At 39.3% G+C, this 18372-nt stretch overlaps 1 protein-coding gene across 4 annotated transcripts in view; it reads right to left on the bottom strand.

Annotated features, from left to right (window-relative positions):
* Window positions 1–16975, bottom strand: part of NAF1 (nuclear assembly factor 1 ribonucleoprotein) — a 72040-nt gene extending 55065 nt beyond the window's left edge. For all 4 annotated transcript variants that reach the window (XM_025290441.3, XM_025290439.3, XM_025290440.3 and 1 more), the window contains exons 1-2: window positions 16568–16975; window positions 13569–13737 (exon numbers count right to left, since the gene is read on the bottom strand). In XM_025290441.3, the coding sequence (XP_025146226.1) occupies window positions 13569–13737; window positions 16568–16827 (429 nt within the window). In that variant the 5' untranslated portion in view covers window positions 16828–16975. The remainder of the gene's footprint in view (window positions 1–13568; window positions 13738–16567) is intronic.
* Window positions 16976–18372: the final 1397 nt, after the last annotated feature.

The raw sequence follows: 18372 nt of genomic DNA, 5'->3' as shown, positions 1-18372 counted from the left end.
TCATGTATGGATGTGAGAGTTGGACCATGAAGAAGGCTGAGCTCTGACAAACTGATGCTTTAGAATTGTGTTGGAGAAGACTCTTGGGAGTCTCTTGGACTGCAAGGAGATCAAACCAGTCAATCCTAACGGAAATCAATCCTGAATATTCATTGGAAGGACTGATGCTGAAGATCCAATACTCTGGCCACCTGACTGGAAGAGCCGACTCATTAGAAAAGACCCTGATGCTGGGAAAGACTGAAAGCAAGAGAAGGGGACAAGAGAGGATGAGATGGTTGGATGGCATCACCGACTCAACTGACATGAGTCTGAGCAAACTCTGGGAGATGGTGAAGGGCAGGGAAGTCTGGCATGCAGCAGTCCATGGGGTCAGAAAGAGTCAGACACAACTCAGTGACTGAACCACAGCAATGCAGCCACACAAGGATGAAAACTGCTCGCTGTTTCACCAAATTACAGTAAGGTATAGAGCAAAATCTTTCATTACTTTTAGACCGTAACAAAGTCTGCTGGTTAAATAAAGCTAAGAGTTTGTAGATAGAGGAAAGGAAGAAAAGCAGAAATGCTATGAGATCTTTTATGGAAACCTCCGAACCAGGCAGGAGGGCAGATCACATGCCAGTAACACTTAAGACACAAATCAATGCTATTCTCAATAAATAAATGTTATTTTGACTACAAAATGGAAGGTTCCTTAATTTGTATTTTCTATAAGGAGGAATAAAGGCCCATGCAATATAATTACGTTTTGATCCAAACCAAAACTCTGGTACTGTTTTCATCGTTTTTAACTTTAAATATAGAAGTTACATATGTTCCTGTTTTTTTTTTTTTTTAATAAAAACTTCGGTAGTACAGAAGAATACAAAAATATTTAAAACATGAACAGCAAATAAATTTAAAAAATAAAAAGCAAAATAAAAAAATAAAGCAAAAATCTCCCCTACCCTATTCCTTTCAACCTTGTTCCAATTCCTCTCCATAGACAGCTGTTTACAGATTTTCAAGTATGTTTACTAGGCAGACACAAACTTTACATTTAACTTTAATATGTCTCATTCAAATAAAATATCCATATTGTAATATAAGCTATCCTTTTCATGTTATATCTTGCACGTCTTTCACATCAAAAATAAGTATCTATTTTAGGGACTATAACTTAGTATACCAATCATCCTATATCATAATAATCGGCAAGCTTTAATTTTTATTATTACACAAAATGATACAATGAACATTCTTTAATACATACGTTTGTGTAACTCTCATGATAAATTCTTCTAAGTGAACTACTAGATCCAAAGGTATAAACATTTTTAATTTTGACAAATACTGCTAAATCTCCTTTCAAAAAGGCTGCATCAATGCACACTTCCATGAATGATGTATGAAGAGGTTTTCCTATTATCAATGTCATCACTCAGGAGCAAACTTTAAAGCCCACCCAATAGGTCCAAAATAGTATCCTGCCTTAAATCTAAATTTCTTCATTAATCAGGACAACATGATTCCTGGCTATCTGAATGTATTTATGAATTGTTTGTATACTTTATATATAGTTCTTCTGAAAGGTTTATCTTTTTATCAGTTTGTAAGAAAATTTGGGGTTTTTAAGAACATTTTCCCATTATCAACTATACAGCAAATATCCATTCCCTTATCTCACAAATATATCAATCTTTTCCTTTTTTCTGATTTTAACCCTGTATCACATTTATGAAGACCTCTATAACAAGATCACATTTGAAACATTGTTCCTGTCCTTACTTTGCTGCTGCTGCTAAGTTGCTTCAATCGTGTCTGACTCCGTGTGACCCCACAGATGGCAGCCCACCAGGCTCCGCCATCCCTGGGATTCTCCAGGCAAGAACACTGGAGTGGGTTGCCATTTCCTTCTCCAATGCACGACAGTGAAAAGTGAAAGTGAAATCGCTCAGTTGTGCCTGACTCTTAGCGACCCCATGGACAGCAGCCTACCAGGCTTGTCCGTCCATGGGATTTTCCAGGCAAGAGTACCGGAGTGGGATGCCATTGCCTTCTCCTTCCTTACTTTAGTTTCACTTTTAAAATTATATGTATGATGGAGAGAGTAACATGGAAACTTACATTAGCATATGTAAAACTGCCAATGGGACTTTGCATTCTGTCTCAGGGAACTCAAACAGGGGCTCTGTATCAACCTAGAGGGGTGGGATGGGGAGGGAGATGAAAGGGAGGTTCAAGAGGGAGGGGACATACATATAACTATGGGTGATTCATACTGATGCTTGACAGAAAACAACAAAATTCTGTAAAGCAATTATCCTTCAATTAAAAAATTAATAATAAATAAATAAAAGTACTCTTATCAAAAAATAAAATTACATGAACACAATATCATGCTGAAATTCATGTCTAGTGATTTTCTTGTGTAGTCACTCTATTATCATATTTTCAAAAAAATAAGTTCTACTTTTCAATATTAGCACAGTGTATTTTGAACTGTTCAAATAACTGTGGTTGGTATGACTACAATACAAATGTCAAGCAAGTGTGATGATTGTGGGCTTGTATCTCTATCAGGAATGTTTCAAATGTCAAGCATAAGAATGCATTTTGATTGGGATTTTTTTTTTTAATAAGGTTAAGAAAGGTATACATATATTCCTATTTTTATGTCTCTTTTTTAAGTGAGACATGATGACTGTTAAAACTTTACCAAATGCCTTTTCATCATCTTTTGAGATTATTATCACATAAATCACTCTGAGTTGAGCATGTCAAACTATACAGGGTCTGACAGAGTCCTGACATCCTGCTCCAAGAATGTCTGTGAGACAGCCAGCATGAGAGACAAGGGAAGGTAAATGAAGCCAGACTATTTGCAGTGAGGTGGGGACTTGCACTTGTGTTCAAAATACAGGCTGGCAGGCTCCCTGAACTGTTACTACCCCATTTTCAACCTATGTATTAATAAAACAGCAAGTTTTACCTACTAATGGGAAGGATTTCTGATCTCACATAGAACCAAACTTAGAATACAGATATCATACTTCTAATTCCAGCTCACTGACCCCAGGACTCTGAAATGTGGGAATATATACAGTTTTCTGTGATTCCTACAGAAGGCCAATGAAGGCATTCAACTGCTTCTTAATGGTAAAAGACCCTACCTATAAAAGCGATAGGCATGAAGTCTCTTATCACAAATGCTCTACAAAACACAAAAGGTATGTATAGTACATATAACTTAAGAGATAAATGGAATCAGCCTATTACAATTCCAGGTTAACAGCCTGTTTTGGAATTTGCTTTTGAAAGTCTAGTTAAGCCAACCAGTATATTTGCTTTGGAAATGGCAGATATTCTGGAAACGGAATCAATGGAGAAAAGAGATATTTGTCCTTTTCAAATAAGCATGCTAGGAAACAAGGGATAAAAGATAAAGGGGGCACAAATCTCCCAAACTCCCTCAACAATTCATCCGAGGGATGTGCTTTCCATGAAGATTTTTGACAGGTTTGAAGGCATAATTTTAGAAGGTTCAAATGGAAAGCTTCTCGGACTGCAATGTCACACCGTCAACATAAAATCCTGTCTCAACATGTAGATAGATGTCTCAAGTGATCTTAACTTCCCTAACCATTAAGCTAAAGAACTGCACCACCACCAAGCCTAGTCAGTCTGTATCAAATTATCCTGTGGTTTTGTTTTCTTGTGAATATATTAATGTCTAACATACTATTCTTTTACCTGCTTAAAATCTATGTCCCAAACTAGACAACAAATCCAACAAAAACTAGGACCAGGTCTGCCTTGCTTCTTGCTATGGTAAGAACAATGACTATCACAAAGTAGGTATTTAGTATATATTTATTAAATGAATTGACTTAGCTCATCAACCCAAGCTAACAAACAACAAACAAAAAATTTAAATTGGAGTTTTTCAGTCAAAGCACAAATCAGATAATGAAACTACAATTCTTAAAATTCAAAACAGAATCCTCAAGGAATGAAAAGAATCTCAACCCAGCCTTCTCAAAAAGAAAGTAAAAAAGGGTGGCTTCCAATTAAGCTTCACTGCACAGAACTGACACACAGATAACTCAGGTTTGCAGCAGCAAGTATTATTTTAGCCAGGAGAGTAACTAATACAGCAGTTGCCCTGGTACAAAATTCAATCTGCTCAGTCTCATAACCTCTTTCAAATGAAAACCAAAACTTTGTTTTCCACAAGTGGAGAAAGGATGTGTATGTGTGATAGAGACGGGGAGAAGCACACTCCAGTGACAAAGAACAAAAGAAAGGGACCAAAACACACAGTAAATGACACTAGTGCCTTGCCAGTGGAGAGTATATAGAGTCAGAGATGAGACACGTAACGACAACAAACCAAAAGGCCGAGGGCAGACATGATGAGGGAAATCCGGGCCCTTTATCATATAAACAAAACTGAGTCTCATGAAAACAAAAAGTAAGAAGCCTATTTACAGCTAGTTAGGAAGATTAAAGCATGAGCCTGGTTTACCTATGACCCTCACAGAAAGATTAATGAGTGAGTAGGAAAGACTCCTACTCTGCTTATCTAATACAAGATGTTAGTTAATTTGATTATTTAAATTTAATTAATTAAAATTAAATAAAATTTACAATGCAGTCTTCAGGAGCACTAGCCACATTCAAGTGTTCTGTTGCTGTGGTATAAAAACAGGGTTAATATAATAGGACTTGTCCATCACTGCAGAAGGACTGGCTGGATAGCACTGCTTTACACTCTCATACATCCAAAGAGCCCTCCATTACTAAATATATACCCAAGTATAAGCGGACCATCTATTTTTAGCCATTAATACAAGTATAATTTTAGGACCACATTTTAACAGTATGCACCATATTAGGTCTTGACATTAACCTGAATACCTGGGAAATGAAGGTGTGTGATCAATCTTTGTCATTATTGTTATTTGTTACTTTCCAAAATTAAAAAGAAACTAACAACTTATTTTGGATATATACAATCTGCAGCTAAATATAAATATCTATGCTTTCATGTGTGCTTAGTTGCTAAGCTGTGTCTGACTCTTTGTGACCCCACGAACTCTAACCCACCAGATTTCACTGTCCATGGGATTTTCCAGGCAAGAATGCTGGAGTGGGTTGCCATTTCCCACTCTGGGGGATTTTCCTGACCCAGGGACTGAACCCACATCTCCTGCATTGGCAGGCAGATTCTCCACCACTGAGTCACCAAAAATAGTCACAGCATTCAGCAAAATGCTGAAAGTCAACATACTAATGAAATCCAATCCTCTGCTTCTGGTGCATCTACAGATCCAAATCAAAGGCTTTATTAAAGGGCAACAGAGGGTTTCTTACAATAATGTAGGAAAGCTTAAATTAGATGACAGAATCATCTTTCACCATTACAAATTATGCTCATTACTCAAAAACCAAATAATCGGGAAGTTCAAATGATCAAATTCCAGTGCTGTGAAAAAGTCCTAAGCAGGAACGGAAAAACAGAGCTGACTAGACTCCATCTGATGCCAGATCTGAATCTGCTCTTCCTCACTCACTGCATCAGGAAAGTTATTTTTGGGTTATCAGTTTTCTTATCTATCTATAAGTAGTGAGAAACTAGGCAAAAAAAAAAGTTCTCAACAATTCATACAAGTGACTAATAGTACAATTTTTAAAAATGTTTAACAGCATGCAATCAAAAAGACAGAACATTAATACAGAAATTACATAACAGACTTGAATCAAGTTACTCTGATTCTGAAGAACAGATGTTATGATCTTCAGCTATGGCATTAAAGAAATGCAAGGTCCCAACCACATCTCAAGTAACTGTGAAAGATCAACAACAGTCTATCATTGCTCAGTTAAACAAAATATTCAAATGTGTAGCATCTAACATTAAAATTCATCCTATTAAAAATTAAACTGTAGATAACACCAGTCAAAAAATGGTGTCTAAGACTTTCATCAGAAAAATGGAAGAAGCTAATCAGTCAGAAATAGCCCTCTGAAAAAACAACAATATCTTACAATGGCCCTGACTTCCCTAGCTCAAGGAAGGCTTATCACTGGGGGAGGGGGGAAAAAATCACTAATTCATGATCTTTTCAGGTAAAATTATCTAAAGAACCTTGTTTTGGGTTTTCACTCACAAACACAGAAAAAGGGCGGCAAATAGTGAGAAAGAAATCAAACATTCCAAATGGCAACTAAGCCATTTGATGCCAGTTTGGGGAGAACTTTAAAAACTGAGGAAAGTGGAACAAAACTATCCCACCACTTTCTCCTGTTACCCAGGAGCAGAGGACTGCACGTGGCAGCCAATTGTGTCTCCAGCCAAGCTGGAGTCTTCTTTACAGACATTGGTCTTTATCCTCTAAAACAGCCACAACTCACTCATTAAAATCTACAGGGGTCAGGGAACCTAATAGAATGTTTTTCTGTAATAATGATCATATACATGTATATACAGAAGACACATATGGGTACTCTACTGAATAAATCAGTATTTATCCAGGATCATTTGTGCTTCATAGAAGCTTACTGAAGTAACTGTGCAATGAAGTACAAAATTTTAATTTTTAAAAAAATGTGAGCACTGTTTTTAAAAAGCACCAAGTATTACTGAAAACCTACCTCCTTTCAAGTATATAAGCCATTTAAATATCAGGCATTTTGAGAATAATATTAAAAAGTGTCATCAACAGTCTTAAGGTATGATATGATAATTCCACATATACTAGACTCAACAAAAGCTGAAGCTATTTAAGGTCTACACATTTAGGACAAAACTTATAAATCAAGTTAGGCCCTGAAAACACCATAGTCAATCAACGATATTAAGAGTAGAACAAGGTGCAAGACAATTTCAAGACTGTGAGAAGTAAAAAAAACTGAAATAATCCACTGTAACTTCTGATCACTTCAGGTGGCCTAGGTATTTCCAGATCCTCACATTAGGAAGTTTCATGATATGGGTCTTCACTGTCACAATCAGAAAAACTGTCCTCACCCTAATTACAACTACACAAAGTGCCAACCTAATTATACTGCATAATTATATTGCCTACTGTATACTCCATATAATATATAATATAGGCAGTCTCTAAATTATGAAAGTAAATTTACCAAGAGTTACCTACAAGTACTTAACTGTTTTTCTTGGTCATGCTATATTACACACATAAATACACATTATCTCTAATGCAGTATTATTCATGTTTTATCCCCATAAACACTGCAATCATAATTTTTAAATATTATGTAACTTCAGGTTTTCAGAAGAGAAAACAATGGGCACTAATTTATACAATTAACTTCTGATTAAGACTTAAAAATGTCACAATCCTACAAATGTCCTTATGATTCTAAATCTTCATCACATCTAATTTATTTGAAAGAAGAGTTGAGGACATTCTCAACTGAGAACTGAGAGAAAATTCTTCAAAAAGAATATGATTTTCCAATTCATTGAAACACTTCATAAACCCTATGTGGTTTAAATGTAGTTCCAAAACTGTAATATGTGTGCTGCTTTACGTTTATTGTATAGATTATATATAAATCTTCTCTGCTTTCAAGTGTTTATGTTTTAAAAGAATGATTCCCCTTGGTTAACTTTAAGTCCTATACTGCATTCCTGCACTAAGTAAAGAGATGATTACAACTACTCTCCTTTCCAATGTGTCTATGGCTGACCAATCCCTCTTTTCTCCTCTTCCTCTCAACTTTTTTAAATCAGGTTATAACAACATCTTGTCATCCCAAAGGACTGTTGCAGCTCTGTTTAACTCTAAAAGGACAATCTTGAGGTCACTTCACTTTAGTTCCACATACTTACAAATATAGATCTGCAATAGTTAGTAGGTAGATCATCAGGATCTAACTGTCCAACAATAGAAACGATTTAAAAAGTTAGATCCAGGAAGGCAACATTCCTGCTTAACAAACAGACTAAAGAGGTAAAAGTTAAGCTCAGCATGCCTAAACAAAAGGTAACAGAGCTTTGCCAAGAAAACACACTGCTCATAGCAAATACTCACTTCCAACAACACAAAAGATGACTCTACACATGGACATCATTACATGGTCAATACTGAAATGAGACTGATTACACTCTTCACAGCCGAAGATGGAGAAGCTCTATACAGCCAGCAAAACAAGACCTGGAGCTCAGTGTGGCTCAGATCATGACCTCTTTATTGAAAAATTCAGGCTTAAATTGAAGAAAGTAGGGAAAACCACTAGACCATTCAGATATGACCTAAATCATCAAATCCTGTACGATTATACAGTGGAGGTACCAAACAGATTCAAGGGATTAGCTCTGGTAGACAGAGTGCCTGGAGAATTATGGACAAACTAGGTTCACAATATTGTACAGGAGGTGGTAACCAAACTCATCCTCAATATAAATAAAGGCAAAATGGTTGTCGGAGGAGGACTTAAAAATAGCTGAGAAAAGAAGAGATGTGAGATGAGGAAAGATATACCCCACCGAGTGCAGAGTTCCAGAGCACAGTAAGGAGAGATAAGAAAGCCTTCTTAAATGAACAATGAAAACAACAGAATGGGAAAGACTATCAATCTCTTCAAGAAATTTGGAGATAAAAAGAGAACATTTCATGCAAACATAGGCACAAGAAAGGACAAAAACAGTACGGACCTAAGAGAAGCAGAAGATATTAAAAAGAAGTGGCAAGAATACATAGAAGAACTATACACAAGGGTCTTAATGACCTGGATAACCACAATGGTGTGGTCAATCACCTAGAGCCAGACACTTGGGAGTGTGAAATCAAGTGGGCCTTAGGAAGCATCACTACAAAGCTACTGGAGGTTATGGAATCCCAATTGAGCTATTTAAAATCCTAAAAGATGATACTGTTAAAATGCTACACTCAGTATGTCAACAAATTTGGAAAACTTAGCAGTGACCCCAGGACTGGAAATGGTCAGTTTCTATTTCAATTTCAAAGAAAGGCAATGCCAAAGAACATTCAAAGTACCATACAGTTGTGCCCATTTCACATGCTAGTAAGATAATACTCAAAATCCTTCAAGCTAGGCTTCAACAGTACTTGAGAACTTTCAGCTGTACAACCTGGTTTTAGAAAAGGCAGAGGAATCAAAGACCAAATTGCCAACATTCCTTGGATCATGGAAAAAGCAAGGGAATATGAGAAAAAAATATATTTCTGCTTCACTGACTACACTAAAGCCTTGGACTGTGTGGATCACAACGAACTGGAAAATTCTTAAAAGAGATAGGAATACCAGACCAACTTACTTGTCTCCTGAGAAAACTGTATGTAGATCAAGAAACAACAGTTAGAACCAAACATGGAACAACAGACTGGTTCAATATTGGGAAAGTAGTATGTCAAGTTTGTATGGTGTCACCCTACTTACATTATGTGAAATATAGGCTGGATGAATCACAAGCTGGAATCAAGATTGCCTGGAGAAATATTAACAACCTCAGATATGCAGATGATACCACTTTAATGGCAGAAAGCAAAGAGGAATTAAAGAGCCTCTTGATGAATGAAAAAGGAGAGTGAAAAAGCTGGCTTAAATCTCAGTATTCAAAAACCAAAGATCATGGCATCTGATCCCCTCACTTCATGGCAAATAGGGAAAAACTGGAAACAATGACAAATTTTATTTTGCGGGGTTCCAAAATCACTGCAAATGGTGAGCGCAGCTAAAAGACGCTTGTTCCTTAGAATAAAAGCTATGAGGAACCTCCACAGCATATTAAAAAGCAGAGACATCACTTCACTGACAAAGGTCCATATAGTCAAAGCTATGGTTTTTCCAGTAGTCATGTATGGATGTGAGAGTTGGACCATAAGGAAGACTGAGCGGCCAAGAATTATTTGATGCTTTCGAACTGTGGTTCTGCAGAACTCTTCAAAGTCTCTTAAGACGCCAAGGAGATGAAAACAGTGAATCCTAAATAAAATCAACCCTGAATATTCACCGGAAGGACTGATGCTGAAGCTGAAGCTCCAATACTTTGGCCACCTGATGAGAAGAGCTGACTCACTAAAAAAGACCCTGATGCTGGGAAAGACTGAGGGCAGGAGGAGAAGTGGGCAAAAGAGGATGAGATGGTTAGATAGCATCGCCAACTCAATGGACATGAATTTGAGCAAACTCTGGGAGACAGAGAAGGACAAGGAAGCCTAGCGTGCCACAGTCCACGGGTCACAAAGAATGGGACGTGACTTAGCATCTGAACGACAACAAATGCCTCAACAACAGGAAACAGTCCAGAATATGAGAAACTTTATGAAGAGTTAGGCCATAAAACCAGTAAAGCTGGTCTTTGTCCTAAAGATCTCATAGATGCATCACAAACTCTGAAACTGGTACTAAATATTTGACCCATTTGAATTTATGTACACCTTTTTGCAAAGACAACACAGGATATTTCACTGGTTTTCTTCAGAATTTTATTAGGAAATTAGTAGACTACACACAGCAAACAGTTCCACTGCACAGCCCTGCTGCCTGAGAAGATACACACCAGTAGACCTACAAAGGCACATTCAATACCAGCTAGAGCTACTTTTCACTTTCATGCATTGGAGAAGGAAATGGCAACCCACTCCAGTGTTCTTGCCTGGAGAATCCCAGGGATGGGGGAGCCTGGTGGGCTGTGGTCTATGGGGTCCCACAGAATCGGACACGACTAAAGCGACTTAGCAGCAACAGTAGAGCTACTTTATGTAACAAAGGAGGGGACGCGTCCCAGGAAGCATGAACTGTCATCTGAAAAAAGACAAATTCAAAGCTAAGTAATAGGACTGTCTCAAAAGTCAGCAAAGAATATGGCATGAATAGCCAGTTCATGGAGAAAGTGAGAGCAGAACATATCAAATTTTCTACAGAGCCAGGAACAAGAAACCCAAGTGCAAGCTAGCGGTAAACTGATTGAATCTACAGGCAAACAGAAGTGAGTCAGAAAATAAAATGACACTCAAAGCTATGAGAATGCCAAGAAGCACATAAAAGAAACAGCACAGCCATCCTCAATAGCTACCTTGGTTCCCAGTGGCTTTCCTAGCCAAGTAAGTTTACAGTAAATCCCCTTCTCCTGATGTAATCTGGTCTCTGTTGCAGCTCCAAGAGTCCAACCTATGTTATATGTGATTAACTGCTTCCACGTATTTCCCTCTTTCCCTCCACAGAAGATAAATATTATTACTGACTGAACAACAGCTGCCACGTTCTAAGCCTCCCCTTCCCATGAACGTATCCCTTGTGGTTTGTATGGGGCTGATATTACCCATACTCTTCAAAATTCACACCCTTTCGCACTCCCTTTCTGTCACTTATCACATACACTCCCACCCTCACACTCGCTCATTTGCTTTCTCTCATTTACACTTTCCTACACACTCTCCACATGAGAGTATAGGAGTAACCATGCAACTCATGTCCAGGCAATCAGAATACCCATCTCACTAGCTTCAATTATTTGTTCAGACCCATGAACCAGGCTCCCAGTAAACCAATCCAAGTTCTGTCCACGACGTTCATTCAGGAGTATCAGAGGCCAAGCCACCAGCCACATGCAGAAACATCTCCTGAACAACAAAGAGCAGATCCTAAAGACAATGAGTACTTGTAGCCATACCATTCTTGAAATTCAGGGCCAAATCATTCTTTTCCCTTGACCTTGAGAGCGCAAGTCCCAAAAGAGTCCTCATATACTCTTCTAGAGCCCTAAAAGTTTACAGCAGACCAGGGAACTCATTCCTCTACATATCTCCAGAACCATATGTAGGAGTAGGAACTTTTAGTACATTTGCTTTCTAATCCTAAGAATATAAAATAGTGTGAGGAGCTAGTTAAGAATCCAAAATTTAAAAGGGAAAAAAAAAAAAAGGCTACAATTGCCCCTTCCCAAAGATCCTTCAGAACTAGCACAAAAAGGAAGACACCCTCTCACTATTTCAAGTTTTAAAAACTAATATATTTTCCCCAGCAAAAAAAGGAATTTTGATATGAGCTAAGCATACATTCACACAATTCAACAGCACTTCCAGCACTTCTCCCTGTCATTTACTGTCTGCCTCTCCAGTAGGTGTATTCAGAGTAGAAACCAGAGGGGTCTTGTTTCTGGCACATGGCAGGCGTGTTGTAATAGTTTAAACATGAGTGAATGTCACATGCCCACTCACTCACCCGCTCCACAAGTCACATATTACTCTAGACTGACAGCCCGATATCTGAAAAGCACTCTGCTGGGCACTACATGAGCCACAAAGATCAGCTATGAACCAGTCCTCAAAAATGTGGAGACAGACTCTTTTTGACTTTCTGATGAAAATATGGGCACTCTATCCAGAAAAATACCTAAATAAATTGACTAAGATTTTGCATTAAATTTCAAGGAATTCCCAAGGGAAGAATTTCAGATCCAGTAGGATAAATAAGAAAATGAAACACATGTACACACCAAAGTACTATAATCCTTTATTTGTTGATTCTTATATTCTAAGAGAGATTTAAGTAGAAAAGTGATTAAGATACAGGGACAAGACCAAACAAATCTGCCAATAACTTCAGAAAATAATCATAAGTTGGGAGAGCCTCTGTGTAAAAACCCACTGAGATTAAGGTCGGCAGTATGAAAACATAAATCACTGATGAATTCACACACAAATTCCAGGGTTCTCAATACACAAGGCATAACTGAGATAGAAAATTCTTTATTACAAGTAGAGAAAAAGGAAATAATCGATCCAGTATGGTCATGAAAAGGTTCCTGAATGTCTCTAGGCTTTAAAAATTTCTCTCAAATCTTGCTTTACTACTTCACTGGTTTAAGCGTTTTATAAGTATAATTAGGGACCATTAAATTTCTTAAAAACATTAACAATAACTAAAAGTACACGTGGGAGTTGTAAAAAAAAAAAAAACCATACGGCAATACAGCCCATACTGTGAAATTCTGAGAAGACTTTCCTCTTATACCATAAGGCTTCAACAAGACTATCATTAACCTCCTAGGAATAGCATACAGTCTAAGAGGAAATAACCATGCATTCAAATGCCAATAAATATCTATCCACAATAAACAAGTTTTCTCCAACTGTAATAATGATAACGCTCCAAAAACTTCCAGTAAACAGAAATCTTCAAAAGTGCAACTGACCTAATTTTACTTTCTATTTCTCCAAATGCAATTGATTAAAAAAACAGTTTCAACTGCTACTGAACTAAAGTTTCTCTGAGTTTTGGACCCCTTCCCAAAAAAAGAATTGTACATCTTACAATCTTTAGGGAAGATAAGAATGAAAGGCAGCAAGCTAAACTAGATTCCCAGCACATTATCAAAAGTTAGCATTAGAAACAAACCGGAAAAATTATTCAGAATCAATTCTTTCTTTCACTTAAGAAAGCCAAGGCATGGCAAAAGTATGACCAATAAAAGTTGAGAGTGGTCTTCAAATTCATGGAGCAGATACAGACCAAATGAAATGATATCAGTATCACAAAATATTTCAGAACATAATAAATTAAGTTTAGTAACAAATCTAAGTACTTACACTAAGAAGTAACTCATCTTTTGTTTTAAGAGGAAAATTCTTATTTTCCTTCTCAACTAGTAAGTCATCTTCTCCATCTGACAGAACTGGAGGAAGGGACATACGAGAGGAAGACGATGAGGACGATGATGAGGAAGAGGAGGAGCTTGAACTATCGGAATCTGTTTCACTATAGAGAAGAAAAAGTTGAAAATGATACAAAAGCATTATTACAATGGTATTAAAATATGATTATTCAACTAGAAAATATCTGCGTTACTAGATGTTTATGATTGCTGGTATAATTCAAAGGCTAGCATTTTGAAATTGACTATAGTGTTTGGAAAGCACTCTAATCAACTGATCACTCTAATCAACTGATCACAAACCCTGCTCTAACCCAAACCCTCTTTTTACAACTGTCTCTTATGTGATGCATCAGTCTGAAGCATGTGACAAATCACTGACCGAAGAGAATTCTGGGCCAGGCACCTGTCTTATTAGTCACCAAGGATCAGAGCAATTAAGCAAAGAGACTTGCTTCTCAGTCTTCAATTTGGAAACCTTTCCAAGTTACCATCCATGCTGAACACTCCACTCTCTGAAAATCCCTTTAGCCCTTGACTTCCACAACAATTCTCAGAGCCAAAAACTATCCTCTTAGCTTGAACTGTTCACTGGTACCCCCTTCAGCTCCTTTTATGTGCTGTTTCTAGAAGTCCCATATCATCTTCTCTTCTCTCCAGTACTCTTTCCATGTATAACCTCCAAATGAGTTCAATCATTACCAATGTGCAGATAACTGCTAAATCTTCAGTCTTGATATCCCTAAGCTCCACCCCTAAACTCTTAATAACAACTGCCAAATTAATGACCTACAAACTCACAAGTTAAAAACAGTGCATTCTCCCTACTAATTCTGTTTCTCTCTTTCAGTTTCTCTTGTATTTCACTGTTTAGTCCTGAATCCAGTCACTAGAGGTAGAAACCTTGGAACTGTATCAAAGTATTGCATGCTCAGTCAATGATGAAATTGGTAAACATGACTCCTATTCCACTAGAAAAATCTAAATACAGAGTGCTACTAGTTGATGTTAAGGAATTAGAGTTCATTCTACTACAGCTGATAATGACATGGTTGTTATGTAGAAAATATTTTATCAGAAATGCACAGTAAAGAATTTACAGGGAAGGTGGCATGCTGTCTGACACTTATTTTAAAACTATCAAGTTAGAAATGTTAGGTAAAACCAAGTTAAGGGGACTTCCCTGGTGCTCCAGTGATCGGGAATCCACCTGCCAATGAAAGGGACATGAGTTCAATCCCCTGTCCAGGAGGATTCCACATGCTGTGGAGCAACTAAGCCCAGTGTACCACAACTACTTAGTTTGCACACCTAAAGTCCGCGCTCCACAAGGAGGCCACCACAATGAGAAGCCCACCTACCACAATCAAGAGCAGCGGCCCCCCAACCTCGCCTAACTAGAGGAAAGCCATGCCTGCACAACACAGCCAAAAATAACTAAATAAAGCTAGGAAATAATGGAAACTGTGAAACTTGGTGATGGCTATGTGTACGGTCATTATATTACTCTGAGTCTGAAAATGTCTACAATAAAAAGTTTGAAGTAGGGTGGGATAGGGTGGGAGGGAGGTTCAAGAGGGAGGGGACAAATGTATACCTATGACTGATTCATGTCAATGTACCGCGGAAACCAGCCAACACAACATTGTAAAGCAATTGTCCTTCAATTAAAAGTAAATAAATTTAAAAATTCATATCCAAAAAAAAAAGTTTAAAGTAAGTTTTACCTGTAATCTGATGTTCAAATTTACATTTCCATACCAGAATTGTCCTCCCACTGCTTCCCTGACATCTCCAATTTGTTGACAGTGAAATCTCAAATTAACTGTCTAAATTTAACATTCCTATTGGTTTACAGCCCCCATCCCAGAAAGGTTTCTCCCCATCTCAGTAAACAGCACCGCCATCTACCCAGTTGATGGCCCTCTTCATAGGCCACATCTATTAGCGATCCAAATCGGGAAAGTTTCAAAATACTCAATCCAAATACCGTCACACGGTGGACTAATACAACATCTTTCCCATTGCTTTCACACTAAGCCAACCACTCTGCTTTCACTCTTGAACACACAGTTCAGTTCCTTTTCCACAGAGTAAAACATTAAAATGCTAACTTGAGCATGAAAATCATCTGCTTAAAATTCTTCAAATTTCTCTAGCAGTTAGAATGAAAATTAACATGGCCAGAGGGTCCTACCTGGTTGGGTTCTACTACAAGTGCCTTGCTTGTTCCTTCCTTGTAATTTTCAACAACTCACTTTTTTTTTTTTTTACTTCATTTTTCGTCCCTCTCACCAAAATGTAAGGCAAGGATCATGTCTAGATTGTTCACCGACACAGCATGGCATAAAACACACTCAAACACTTGCAGACAAGATTCAGCGTGGTTCAGGGAACTCGCCTCCCACCACAGAACTTTCCTATATAAAAGACAGGAGGTAGGGCTGGAGAAGCCTCAAAAGCTACGCAAAGCATGTAGTAATAGTTGAATCACTTTCCTCTAATTTCATGAAAATTCATCACCAGAGAAATTCTACTAACAAAACTGTCAGGAGTCGATCTGAAAAGAAACAAAAATCCTTTATCGGATGCCCCATTTATGTGGTTCAACCAGCAAGAGTACACACTAAACTTGAGAAAAAGATGTGCCACAAACTTTAAATTATAACCCCCAAGGCCATACCACGTCGAGTAGTCACCGGAATAAGCCCCCACTCGCAGGTTTTCTACGTTCTAACTGAAAACTATAAACTGTCCACAGAAGGCTCTCGGACCCCCAGCCTTAGAGGAGGGGCCCCGACAGCCTCGCTCCCTCCCGGGGACACTGCAGACGCGGCAAGGGACGCGCCCCGGCTCCCGGGCCCTCCTGCCTCCTCGGCCCAGGCCTCCCGCTACCAGAGCCATCCCCACGTGCCCGGCCGCCGGGGGCACGACCTGTCCGAGTCCGAATCTGAGTCGGAGTCCGAGTCCGACGTCTCCAGGCCGTTCCCTTCCAGAGGCGGCCCCGGGAGCGACGGCGGCAGGAGCTGAGGAGACGGTTCGCCCGCAGACTCCGGGGCCCCCTGGGCCACCGGCGGCGCTGCGACCGGAGCGGGGTCGGGGGCCGGCGCGGCCACCTCCTGGCCAATTCCGACGCCGGTGCCACCGAATTTCAGTGTCTGCAGCTGAGCGGCGGAGGCCTCCACCACCTCCATGGCGCAAACTTAGGACGCTCGCGCCGGGAGGCTCACCACCTCGCCGACAGCGGCCGCGGAAACGAAGCACAGGCCCGCTTCACGCGCCGCTCTGATAACCACACGCGGGGCCGTCCGGAGACGCGCCCCCGCAGCAAACGCAGCGGCACTTCCGGGAAGCGTGTGACGTAACGGGACGCAACGGCGATCCCTGGGGCGGGGCGATCCGAAGGTATTTGCACGCGGAGCCGAGCGGTCCTAAAGCCGCTGGTTTCCCTGCGTCTTGGGAAACGCTGCTCACTGTGAGAGGCCAGATGGAGAGACTTTGCCGCTGCTAGATCTGGGACAGTTACACGGAGGCTGAGATGGGAAGGAGGGATGGCAGGACTGGGAGACGCCTGATGGGGCGAGGACCTGCACATTGGAAACTTGAGTCAGGAAGCTTTGAACCAACAGCAGTGGACAGGCAACAAACACAATGACCATCCATCCCCAAAATTACAACTCATATTTTTGTTTGTTTGTTTTCTCCAAAGCGCTCCCAACTTAAAGAGCACTAATCGTGGGGGAAACATGTTGCTGCCTGTTGGTGTTTTAGTTGACACTTTCGTAGAAAGGGTGGAATGGGGGTGAAATGACTAATGGCCTGAGAAACCATTACTCTAGGTCTTAAGGAAGCCAAGCAAGAAGTTCTTAGGATTGAAGAAGAGGTAAGAATTTTCTTGTTTTCCTGTTAGAACTTCAGTTTGAGGCTTTAGCCCCTCAGATAATAATAAATAGTAATCATTGTGACCATTTAGTAAGCATGCATATGTGCCAAGGACTGTGCCTAAGACACTATCAGTATTCATGCAGTTTCATTATGTGCCCTCCACAGTGCCAGACCTTCATAGAAGTTACTACAAGAATAATACATTGTTGCTAGTTTTAAGGAGTTTACCATTCAGTTGAAATGAAAAGGTCAAAGCCCAGGAGATAGAGATATTTGAAATGTGGAATAGAATTTGCTAGTTCAGCAGTGATAGAAAGTTAAAGACTGACATGATGTATCCTAGAAGTCTTCCAAGTAGAAGCAGAAATTTAAAGTCGAGGTACTACTTGCTAATACAGTGATTAAGCACAAATTAAGCTCAGTATGTCCAGCTGAATTGACCTGTGCTTGAATCTTAGCTCTGCCATTGCCATGTTGGTGTAACTGATTTGGGAAAGAAAGTCTGACATAACTAAATTTCATTTTCCTTATCTATAAAATGGAGGTAAAAATACTATCTCAATTTTGTTGTTGTTCAGTTGCTCAGTCGTGCCTAAGCTCTTTGCAACCACATAGACTCCAGCAGGCCAGGCTTCCCTGCCCTTCACTGTCTTCTGGAGTTTGCTCAAACTCATGTGCATTGAGTCAGTGATACCATCCTTAAAACCATCTCACCACTGTCTCCCCTTTCTCCTCTGCACTCAGTCTTTGCCAGCATCAGGGTCTTTTCCAACGAGTCAGCTCTTCATATCAGGTAGCCAGAGTATTGAAGCTTCAGCTTCAGTATCAGTCCTTCCAATGAAAATTCTGGGTTG

The sequence above is a fragment of the Bubalus bubalis genome, chromosome 7 (genome assembly GCF_019923935.1).
Source record: "Bubalus bubalis isolate 160015118507 breed Murrah chromosome 7, NDDB_SH_1, whole genome shotgun sequence".
Lineage (NCBI taxonomy): Eukaryota > Metazoa > Chordata > Mammalia > Artiodactyla > Bovidae > Bubalus > Bubalus bubalis.
This window is presented reverse-complemented; position numbering and strand designations above follow the sequence as displayed.